This window comes from Phragmites australis, chromosome 24 (assembly GCF_958298935.1).
Source record: "Phragmites australis chromosome 24, lpPhrAust1.1, whole genome shotgun sequence".
Classification (NCBI taxonomy): Eukaryota; Viridiplantae; Streptophyta; class Magnoliopsida; order Poales; family Poaceae; genus Phragmites; species Phragmites australis.
In genome coordinates, this window is record NC_084944.1 from 15,771,511 (window position 1) to 15,784,208 (window position 12,698).

The window sequence follows — 12,698 nt, forward strand, 5'->3', positions numbered from 1 at the left end:
GCCGGTAGCTCGATGCGCAAATGGTGGAGCTCCTTGAAGCAGCGAAGCACCTCGGAGGGCGTGCCTGGAAACCCCATAGGAGAGAGTTGACGAGGGGTACGAGGGGTTGGAAGCGGCGGGAGACAAGGGAGCAGCGGTCGAGTGCCTCGATGTCATCGATGCGCTTGAAGATGACGAGGAGGCGGTCGAAGTGATCGTCGCCGGTGGCCCCACGGGGTTACCAAAGCAGGAATAGGCGATGCGGTGCCCGATTCAGCGACGGCCGACCTACGGGGGTCTCCGGGACGGGGGCGGGGGCGCGGTGGTGGAGAGGCGGTCGGCGGAGTGGTCTTTGCCTGGGGCGCCGGGGTGAGGGCGGCACCCTTGGTGTACTTGGGCGGTGTCACGATGGGAGCCGGGGTGGCCGGGGTGGTGGGCAGGGCCACGACAGGCTCCAAGGTGGTGAAAGGGGCCGTGGTTGGACCCAGAGTGGCAGGGGTATGGGTGACGCGACAGAGGGAGCAGGCGTCAATGAGCGTGGGGGCGCGGATGCAAGCGGAGGAGCGGGCGGCGGGCGGCGACGCAGTTACAGGCGCACCGATCCGCGGGATCGAGGGAGTTCGAGGAGGACGATATGACCGGCGGGGCGCGTGAATGAGAGACAATCCTGACCTTTTGTTTGGCATCCGACGCACAATAGAAAAAAAAAGCTAACGTGGCCTATCCCAAACGCAGGGAACGCGACAGCGTTTAGACTATAAGAAGATTTGCCAAATACCACAGAGACAAATACTCCAATTTGAGAATTGCAAAGACAAATACAGGGTGAAGCAGTGCCCAAAGTGTTGAACTGCAAGTCTACCTGTAGTTAACAACTTTCTTTTAGAACAACTAAAAACCTGTATGTCTGAATTTAATGGAATTTGCACAGATTTTCAAAAAAGTGCTTATTTTCACACCAATTAAGAACATACCATAATTAGCATGGCGCACTGAAGAGTAGTAACCTGATCTTCAGCACGAATCTTTGATTACCAGAATGTTTACATCCGCATCCCACTTCACATCAATCGTAACACGTTTAGTATGTAAAATAGTCAGTGTCCGTATGAACCTAGATGATCATGGATATATGGTACACAATACACATACAACAAAAGAGAGTAACTATTTGTCCCCAATTCTATATGAAGACCTTCAGCACGGTCTAAAAGACTACAGCTAAAATTTTCTTGACCAGTAGCAAGAACTTTTCACACATATTTTGCCATTAATGCATGTTTACAAGGTGGTCCACAGGAGTTAATGACACCAGGGAAATAAGAGTTAAAAAAAAAACTTAAGTCTCTGGGGCGAACTATGCTGCATCAATGGCGATGTACAAAGAACCAATTATATTGCTTCCTTGAGGACAATAAACGTATTCCTAGTGCCCGTTTCCATGGCTCTCCTGGTCTTCTTCCTCTGCATCCTCAAAACGTTGTTCATTGATCTTAAGCTGCATATGAAAATATATCTGTATTAACAAGTTTAACAGGGAGAGAAAAGAAAGATTGATCTGGATTTAATGGATCAAGCTGCTAAGAGAGTGAGAGATTGAGGACTCTCTGAACTTCCAAAAACTAATTGATGGCTGGGATGAAGCATTTGGTCAAGTTCATGGACGATATATGCCTTCATAAAGTATTTTGTGACAGTACAATAGGAAATCTACAAATGCCCAAATAGCACCTAAATTACATGCTAGGCTCTGGTTGATTTTTTTTTTTTTTTTAGAAAATGGGTACAATGATTTGGGTCATAATTGACTTGAAGGCCATTGCCAAATTCCTATACCATGTGACTGCAAAACTACTCTGCGGTTCTACCACACTAACCCTCAAGCTATGCTAGGTAGCAGAAGATGTGAAGGTGAAATAACCATTAAAGAAGTAACGCAGCTAACACAAATTAAAGGCAGGAGAATTTATTATAAAGAAGGTCCAAAAGGGGAACATAAGGACTAATTAACACTGCCAGATCAAAGAAGGAAATTACAAGTCAGTCCAAACAGAAGTGCTGTTAAATACTAAGCAAAAGAGTTTTCCTCCACGATACTATATATAACAATTTGTTGTAGAAAGCAAAGAACAAATAATCTTATTGTATGTTTCAGTTAGTCATGAAAAGCAGGAATGAAAAACTGTAACAGTATTTAAAATCACAGCCTACCTTAACTACAGCATGAGCAATATCATGGTCATCAGTTTGACCTATTGGGTTGACATCTGAAAACTCACACTCAATGTCACTTCCTGAATGCAAGAAAATGCAGAAATGTTATGCCCAAGATTTGACAGAAAACATGCAACAGAAATGCGTAAGAAATCAAGAATGGTCACCATCTGTCATATCTTCATCACCTTCATCACCATGAACCCAGCCACTCTCTTCATCACTCTCTGACAATTACAAAATACATGAAACGGGCACATTTTTGAAAATATACAAACTGTGAGCTTCAGGCATTAACTTACCAGCATTAGGATCAGGATTCAACTCAGCGCAATGAGAGAATGCTTCAAAGAGTCCATCCACTGAAAAGTCTGTCAAGGATCCAAGATATAATGGGAATAGACAACAGATGTTCAAGAAATTGTACAGGTCAATTCGTTGACATAAATGCCAGTGACCATAATTATTTGCAAGGCCTGGCTGGAGTAAATAAAACTGAATTGAGCAGCAAAATGACAAAGGTGTCTTAAGTCCTTATCTCATGCAAGGATAAAACATAAAAGTGCGCTGATGTTTTATAACTGGCATTTTACTGAGAGTACTTGGAACCAATCTTGAGTACATTGAAGGAGAAAAGTAATATGCCCACTCTACCCTAGGGATTACATACTCCACCCTTGGCCGTTAAGCAAATACATTCATTTACGAATCCTGACCGACTGTTTACCCCAAATGAATCATACATGCATGATTCAACCAACTTCATGATCCTTACACACTCGAATTTCTACATTGTGTTGACTAATGTATTCATAACAAAACTGAATATACCCTAACAAAGTATCCTATAAGACATTGGTCATTACAGTCATAAAAACATACAAAACAACTCGTGTGATTATGTCAAATAATAAATAAAAAGATCATGAAATGAAGCCCTATAGTTCTCAACAATTAAATTTGCAGGCACTCTGAGACCCAGTATAGGAGCATCAGATATAAAGATTTGCTTAAAAGAAACAAGAATCTTGAAAATACAATTTACCGCAAGAAGGATACATTGACCAGGATCTGAAGGTATGATGCGCATTTCAGTGACTTTTGAGACCTCTATTTCTCCATTTGTTTCAGAATCTGAATCATCAGACTCCTCATCGGAACCATCTTCTGTCTCAATCTTCAAAATTCAAGGGAAGGGGATCAAGATGCCAGTTAGTACAAAAACATGATCCAAATTATTTCCTACATATCAGAGGCTGCAAATTGATTCACAGGATATGCAGATTAGTAATGTTTGATGGGGATGTTAATTATAATCTTTATACAAACATTAGTTTCCCAAAATGACATGTTAGAGAGGCTGGCACTAGTCCAGAAATCAGTTTGCAACTTTAGACTCATAATTTAGTAGTAAATGAAGAAAAATGATATGCGCTACACATATTATATTTTTTTTAAAGAAAAGGGAAACTTCTATGTAGGCCGGTAATGGTACATTGTTTTTAACATGTAAATGACAGGCCACTGCGCCCAGCTAGATAGTGCCTCTTACAAAAAGGGAAAACTTTGAAACCACAATAGTGCATTCATTGTTGTCAATACAACAGAAGTACCACAAAGACCAAGTAGGAAACCTACATTAGAAGGTAGCATCATGCAATATAAAAAATTCTATCTTCAACAATTGCAAACAAAAAATTGTAACATTATAAATCGATAGGGCATAAATTTGCCATTTGAACTGCCAGTAGGAGAGCAACAAAATATCGTTCTTACACATGTAACAGGTCTCAGTACGAAGAATAATTATTTAGAGTGAACAACCTAGATCCAACACCGCAATACCTAATCTACATACTTAGATGTAAACAACAAGAGTCAATAAGAAAAATAACTGTGAAAAGGATTAAGACTTTGAATTTGCAATATTTATACGCACTAATGCAAGTAGGTTAAATTTCTTTATATTTGACTAAACCTTTTTACGAAATTGAACTCCAAACAACATATCTTGTCATACTTCTCAAATCATGCCAAAGAAACAAATAACAAAATTCAAACATTTTACAGTAACAGGAACCTGTGGGATCACCAATCAAAAAAAAAGAAACATGTGGGATCTAACCCTGGTTGAGACAACCATTAGACTTGATAACAAGTTACCGAATAAAAAACATCAAGTACAAGTGCTTGGACTCCCTAGTCCCCAATATGGCAAATCAGTTACAACAGAATCAGCACACAGGAGTGATATGACATTTGCCCACTTTCACCACTTGAAGCAGAAAACATTCATGATACATCTATTGAAGATCATCAAAACCATGCACATCAAAAATGGTAAAAAAAAAAAACATATATCATGCACGTATTCCAAAGAAAAGTATATCACATATACATGGAAGATTCATCTCAAACCTAAAAGTTGAAATATACCAAGTCTACAGTTTACACAAGGGAGCATTTTTTATAGAAACCAATAATTTCTGCTTCATTAAAATAAAAAGGATAGCAACAATTTACAACACTTAAACTTCCTTCCCCACAAGGTAGCACAAAAATGTTCCAAACTAAAATAAAAGAAACTAAAGACAACATCAATCAACCATAAAGACCAACAAACACCGAATAAGGATTGGAACAAATGTGCTCACGAATCAATCATCAATCAACTGTAACAACCAATAACGTCATAAATAAGTATATCTGAACTCTGATGTGAAACAAGCTAGTAGTCTACTGAGCAGCGCATAGGACACTTATCCTCACTAATCACTGCAGTCACTCCAATCTGCATGCTACCCATTAAATGCAATCGGTACTTTATATCTCATTAGGTATATCACCGCAATTTATTCTTGCCATCAAATTAAAGCTAAGTGTTGTAGATTTGCCTGAATATAGCCCCCTACGTTCAGCTAAATTTTCGTCCAGTCCGTGCTTTGCATCCCAATTCATTATCTACCTTTTGCTTCGAAAAAAACAGTGCAATCAGCCCAGCCCAGCCCAAGCGTGCATTTCCGTGGCAATGCGCTGGTATCTATCCAGATAATAGTGCCAAATGTGCCTTCATTACCAAAAATGCGCATCAAACAAGCACTCCCATCAGAAAACGACTGAAAGGTGGCAAAATCACCTGCGTGTAGATGCAGGGGGAGGGGTACGCCTCGGGGTCGCGCGACACGGCGTGTAGCGAGACGGTGACGAAGTCCACCGCGTAGCCCTTGCCCTTCTCCGCCCCGCTGACCCAGATCACCCTCCTGGCGCCACCAAAACACCCTCCGCGTCAGAGTCCATCGCGATGCGGAACAAGGGAGAGGTGGGGTTTCGGGTCGATGCTGCATACCTGGTGGTGAGGAAGAGGGTACCGGGGGGCTCCGGTGCGCGGGGGCCGAGGGCAAGCGCGGCAGCGCGCTCGACGCGGACGACCTTCTCGCCGGCGGCCGCGTCGAGGCGGGGGACGCCGTCGGCGGCGATGTCGGTGAAGGGGTAGAGGCCGAGCACCATGGCTGCGGGAATCGAGCGAGCGGCGGTGTCGTGGGGAGGCGAAGACGGACGCGAAGCTACTAGGGTTTTGGGGTTTTCTGAGGTTTGGGCGTTTGGGCCCCTTGGGCTATTTCTCGTGGAGAAAAGATGAGAGTTGTCCAGAGAAGGCAAAAGTTTGCCTCTCAACTATCGTGAAAATCTGATTTTTCACCTTCAAGTGCAATATCACACTCCCAGTTACCGACAAAATTGCTCCCCGACTCGTTTCAGCACCGGTTTTGTTACACGTGTTGACGATGACGTGTCAATGATTTACACGTTGCAGAATCTAAGAACAAAAATCAGCATATAAAAAGATGAGGGCCCACACGTCACTCTTAAAGTTGCATCGTATAAGGTGGCTAAACAGAAGCATGCTGGACGGAGTCATATTTGGCTGGTTGTATTTGTTTGGACAGGCTAAGCATAGTTTCTGTTTGGACTCGCATGAAAATGATTTTATGATGCTAACAAATGAATCCACCTACATGAGCGGATACAGTGTCTATATTCGTTGGGTATAGTTGTAGAACTCTCAGGTCAGGATGAGATCGTATATTTGCACCTGCCGGACAAAACTGCAATAATGGATACAGATAATCAAACGTGTTTTTTTTAGAATTCTACGCATTCACTAGGGCAAGATAGGAGAGATGTGGGGAACCAAACACACCTTATGGTTTTCTTCTTCTTCCCTCTCACCCCTATCATCTTGTCCCCCCCCCCCCTCTCTGACAAGATGGGGTCCCTGCCACTGAGCTTGAGGTCCCCATCCCTACGGTGCCACCACCAGTCGCATGACAAGTGCATGACCAAATCCACTTCAGGAGCATCATTGTGACCTCCTCTATCCACTTCTTACCTCCACCCTCGCCCTGATGACCCGAGTCGCAATCATTGTCTTCTTCCCCGACCACGGCACCTGTCTCTATCGCCTTGTAGGTGTCATCATCGGCCGTTGTATGCTTTGTCTCCTTGTTTTCGTATGGTTTTAGTGTGGCTCTTAGTTTGTTTTGCCATGGACAATGGCACGATTGTCCCGTCTCACTTGGTTCTGTCCTCACACTATTGGCCCACTACTCGCCCATCGCAAATTATGTGGTTGTGGCCACAAAAACAATATTGAATCGATTGACAGGTAGGCGGAGCCAGTCCGCTCGTCTCCCCCACCTCTCCCAGCATCAATGTTGCTAGTGCTGGTCTCTTTCAGCTCTCTCTCTCTCTCTCTCTCTCTCTCTCTCTCTCTCTCTCTCTCTCTCTCTCTCTCTCTCTCTCTTCGCCCTCCTTGGATGGATCTACAGCTGGCGGTGAGGCGGTAGGAAGGCAAGAGGAGGGTAGCGGCAATTGCAAGATGAGGGAAGAGTTGGGCGGCAAACTCCATCATGGAGGAGTGGGAGGATGATTGGTTGGCCGATATGGAGCATGCCTTTGCGACGCACTCATTTGGGATGAATCAGCCGAGATGGAGAGGGTGACACAGCTGGGTGTCAGGGTCTACAAGGCTAAGGTTGCCCAAGAACTCTGGATGGACCTTCAACACTGATCGCGGTGCAATGGATGAGCCGGTCAGAGCAGCAAATTGGCTTAGTAATTGTTGGTGGTAGCAATTGGGGACTAGAGAATAGGAGGAAGAAAATAGAGGTCATGATGTGAGAAGAAAAGGACATAGAATGGCGTGTGGGTCCCACATTTTTTAGTTTGATTGATTTTGTAATTTTTTTCCTTTGATTATTGCCATGTCATTAAAAAGTAGTCCACATATGTAAAGGCTCTGCCACATCAGGACAAAATAGTGCTAATGTGGTGCCAATTGGGACAAAATCTAGGATGAAAATAAGTTAAGCAGGAATCTTATCTGGTATTGGTAGTTGGGGGAGGATCGATAACTGCTATTGCACTTGGATGGTGGATTAGATTTTCGTGATAGTCAAGAGGCAAAAAAAGACTTTTTTCCTTTAGAGAAATGCATAGGAGAAAAGAAGTGGTCTAACGACGAAAATGGTTGCCAAATGTTAGAAAAGGAATGGGAATGCAAAACGATAGATGTTTCTGCCAGATGTGCTATGAGAATTTACTTTGGAAATTTTGTCTCTCGAACAATCAAATTGTGTGGTTTTGTGGTTAGGACATGCTGTCTCGATTTTGCCATATGTGATTTTTTTTTAGTGATATGCTCTGGAGGTAATCATAGAGATAATTATATCACGTCTATGTCTATGTACTTTTCAATAATATGTTATTCAATTACTTGGATAATTATTATTTATATTGATTAGCAAGTATATGACTTGTTTATGAAACTCTTTGTTTCTTTGTGATGTTACTTTAAATGATCTCTAATCTTATATCATTATGTGGGATAATAATGATTCACAGATTAGCATATATATTATTTGAGAATCATATATCAGATCATAGATATAAAGATATCAAACCAATAATGTGGATACATGTTAGAGAACATGGTATTAGATAGACCCAACTTAAGATACAACTGGGATTGTTATATGATGGCCATCAGTTATAATCTCAAATAGTGTACATGCAGAATTCCTTAGACCTGAGATCATCATTGATTTCCAACATGTGTAATGACACACTTAGGAGCTGTCAAATGCTACTCCGTGACTGGGTAGTCATAAAGATAGTTTTTGAGTTTACCATGAAATATGTCGTGAGGTGTGAGCGATCAAGATGGAATGGCACCTGTCTCACCTTGAACATGACTTGTATCAGAAAGGCAAAGAGATTGATGCATGTATATATCAAGGTTTAGATAATATGATCTTTATGTATATTCGAAAGTCAATAAACACTGCTAGGGATCGTTGTTGATTTCGGTTTGGAAATGAGTTTTCAAGTCGTAGTCATTTGTACATGAACCTAACGAGTCACACACTTAATAGGTTGGAACAAGACATACGGATTTGATCTGTAAGAGGGTTTAAATGGATTATGATCCGTGAGGGACTAGAGTCCTGATGGGATTCCAATGTGGGAGCCAATAGTAGGATCTATATAAGGGGAGACGTGGGGAGAGGCATGTACGATTGAGCCACTCCAAAACCCTAGTCGCACCCTTTGCACCTAACCTCTTGAAACCGTAGTTGTGCGTGCGGTGCTAGCACAACAACATTCGACGTTCCACGTCAAGACGTGTAGATACTATAGAGGTGTTGTTGCTATTGTGGCGCTAATCGGCTCAGCGATGGCAAGATGCGACAGCAAAGCTTGGAGCTTGTTGAAACTTGTCAGAGAGCTTATCAGAGCTTGTCGGGGAGCTTATCAGAGCTGCTTCCTCTGCATCGACATGCATTTCCGTGGCAATGCGCTGGTATCTATCCAGATAATAGTGCCAAATGTGCCTTCATTACCAGAAATGCGCATCAAACAAGCACTCCCATCAGAAAATGACGGGAAGGTGGCAAAATCACCTGTGTGTAGATGCAAGGGGAGGGGTACGCCTCGGGGTCGCGCGACACGGCGTGTAGCAAGACGGCGACGAAGTCCATCGTGTAGCCCTTGCCCTTCTCCACCCCACTAACCTAGATCACCTCCTAGCGCCACCAAAACACCCTCCGCGTCAGAGTCCATCGCGATGCAGAACAAGGGAGAGGTGGGGTTTCGGGTCGATGCTGCATACCTGATGGTGAGGAAGAGGGTACCGGGGAGCTTCGGTGCGCGGGGGCCGAGGGCGAGCGTGGCAGTGCTCTTGACGCGAACGACCTTCTCGCCGGCAGCCACGTCGAGATGGGGGACACCATCGGCGGCGACGTAGGTGAAGGGGTAGAGGCCGAGCACCATGGCTGCGGGAATCGAGCGAGCGGCAGTGGCATGGGGAGGCGAAGACGGACGTGAAGCTACTAGGGTTTAGGGCTTTTCAGAGGTTTGGACGTTTGGGCCCCTTGGGCTATTTCTCGTGGAGAAAAGATGAGAGTTGTCCAGAAAAGGCAAAAGTTTGCCTCCTCAACTATCGTGAAAATCTGATTTTTCACCTTCAAGTGCAATATCACACTCCGAACTACCAATACCAGACAAAATTGCTTCCCGGCTCGTTTCCAGGCCGGTTTTGTTACACGTGTTGACGATGACGTGTCAATGGTCTTTACATGTGGCAGCATCTAAGAACAAAAATCTGCATATAAAAAGATGATGGGCCCACACATCATTCACTATGGGAGTGTCTGGTTCACTCTTAAAGCGGCATCGTATAAGCAGGCTAAAGAGAAGTAGGCTACACAGAGTCATATTTGTTGAAAAGAAAAATGATTAATTGGTTGTATCTGTTTGGACAGGCTAAGCATAATTTCTGTTTAGACTCGCATGAAGATGATTTTGTGATGCTTACAAGTGAGTCCACCTATATGAGCGGATGCAGTGACTGTATTCATCGGGTCTAGTTGTAGAGTTCTCAGGCTATGATGAGACCGTATATTTGCACCTGCCAGACAAGGCTACAATAATGGATGCAGACAACCAAACATGCTTCTTTTTAGAATTCTACGCATTCGCTAGGGCAGGATAGGAGAGATGCAAGGAACCAAACACACCTTATGGTTTTCTTCTTCCTCCCTCTCACCCCTATCGTCTTGTCCCCCCCCCCCCCTCTCTCTAACAAGATGTTTCCCTGCCACTGAGCTCGAGGTCCTCGTGCCTACGGTGCTACCACTAGTCGCATGACAAGTGCATGACCAAATCCATTTCAGGAGCATCATCGTGACCTCCTCTGTCCACTTCTCATCTCCACCCTCGCCCTGATGACCGGAGTCGCAATCATCGTCTTCTTCCTCGACCATGGCACCTATCTCTGCCGCCTTGCAGGTGTCATCATCGGCCGTTGTACGCTTTGTCTCCTTGTTTTCATATGGTTTTAGTGTGGCTCTTAGTTCGATTTACCATGGACAATGGCACGTATATGGATCGGTGACGTCCTAAGAGAGGGGTGAATTAGGATGTTTAAAACTATTTTGCCTCCAAAAACAATACAAGATAAACATATATTAATTTCTATCTAAATGTGCTCTAGATTTATCTAATGTGTCTACTCTGTCGATCAAAGGTCTTGTAACCTATCTAAGAAGGTAAATTGCAAGTAAGTAAATGTGGAAACGTAAATAAGGTCGAGAGAGCAAACTCGGTACAAGGATTTTTTTCCCGTGGTATCAATGGTATGAATATCACCTCTAGTCCACGTTGGAGCTCCACAAAGGATATACTCCCTGTCGGCACCTGGTCACGACCTTTGAGCCACCAAGTCACAAAGACAAGGCCTCCACTCGGATGAACCACCAAGCCACCAAGGCAAGGCTTCACCACTAGCCTCTCTTCTGGTTCCTCACCGTCATGATCACTTCAAAGCTTGAGCTACAAAGGCAAAGGTCTCCACATCCTTGCACAATCGCCTTGCCACCGCTCCACACTAAGTTAGAGGGTCAACAAGCTTACCGGCGAGTCACCAAGACTCTAAAATGCCGATGTACCAAGAGGTACACTGTTGGATCACCCCTTGATCCACTCTCTAAGCCGCAATCACCTAGAAACTCACTCTCTATGCCTATAAGAACTAATCACTCACTACTCTTGTATTTAATTATCTTGGATGATCACTTTAAGTACTTTGGTGGTTTGGATGTCTTCTCAGGTGTATATAAACTTCACTGGACTCCAGCACCCTCAAATGACTGAGTGGAAGGGTATTTATAGTCTCAAACTCGCGCACTAGCCGTTAACTCAACAGCTCTAAAAAGCTATTAGCACTGAATGATTCGGTGAGAACAGTAGTACTAGCACCAGATTATCCAGTGAGTACACTCTCACAAACTAGCCGTTAGAACCCCACTCAAGCCTCTGTGAACATCGGATACTCCGGTATATACTCAACCTTCATCACCGGACTTTCCGGTGAGTATACCTTAGTCATCCAAGCCAACATCTTCTCTATGTAAATTGCTCTGGTGTATTCTCCGGTGCACATCACTTCATCACCGGACCATCCGGTGCGTTATCCTCAGCCAGCCGAGCCAATGCAACCCTCTCTAGAAAATATGCTCTGGTGTACAAATCTTCAGAGCACCGGACCTTTCGGTGAGGTCACTGTATTCTCCCCCTTTGTCAACAATGCTCCGGTGCATTCCTCTGGTGTGTTCAAATCAATCACCGGACTATCCGGTAGGGTCTTCTGCTTCCTTTTCATCTTTGCACTGTTTATTGTCCAGTGTATTATCTGGTGTTGTCTTGCTACTATCCGGTGAGGCTTTCATGCCTCTGTCCCCCTTTCACAGAGATGCTCCGGTGAGTGCAAATACACTGAGCATCAAACCATCTGGTGTAGTTATTTATCCTGGGACTTTTTCCAATTCAACCAAACTTTATCCCGGCTTCGATGACTTCTTCATGTATTGCATCCATGAGACCTAATAACATATATTTTTGACAAACATGTTAGTCGCAATGACTATATTATCATTAATCACTAAAATCACAATCATGGCCTAATAGGGTCATTTTCGTTACAATCTCCCTCTTTTTGGTGATTGATGACATCAGAACTAAAGCAAGTGGCAAATAACAAATTATTCCAAATGTAAAAATCATAAATGAGCACAAAGTCTTACCACATTGCTTAGATACATATTCTTACCACTTAGTCCCCCTTTATTGTGGCTCCCCCTTTCTTCATTGCCACCTTCTCCCTTGATTTGACCTAAGCAAGAGCTTCTCCCCTTTGTTAACCTTCATATATGCACAACTAGATAATATGTCAAGATAGGAAGTTTAAGCTATATTATGCATGGAGGTAGCTTAAATGAACAAAGATTTGACAATGATATCAATTAAAACGTTTGAGCATTACATACCTCCGAGGACATATTGATTGCTCCATGAGACTACAAAAGATGCAACTTGAAATGCATGTTAGTCTCAAAATTACAACCTATATGATATACTCCCTCTAAATGTGTGCATACAAGTGTTGAATA

The 12,698-nt window shown here is 43.5% G+C and overlaps 1 protein-coding gene across 1 annotated transcript; it reads right to left on the bottom strand.

Annotated features, from left to right (window-relative positions):
- Positions 1 to 1,059: 1,059 nt before the first annotated feature.
- On the bottom strand, positions 1,060 to 5,832 carry LOC133907849 (chloride conductance regulatory protein ICln-like). The gene is made up of 7 exons (XM_062349944.1): positions 5,540 to 5,832; positions 5,330 to 5,453; positions 3,253 to 3,370; positions 2,496 to 2,555; positions 2,361 to 2,420; positions 2,191 to 2,273; positions 1,060 to 1,477 (listed from the first exon to the last, which is right to left on the bottom strand). Exons 1-7 carry the CDS (start codon positions 5,698 to 5,700, stop codon positions 1,406 to 1,408), a joined length of 678 nt encoding a protein of 225 aa, XP_062205928.1. The 5' UTR covers positions 5,701 to 5,832; the 3' UTR covers positions 1,060 to 1,405.
- Positions 5,833 to 12,698: the final 6,866 nt, after the last annotated feature.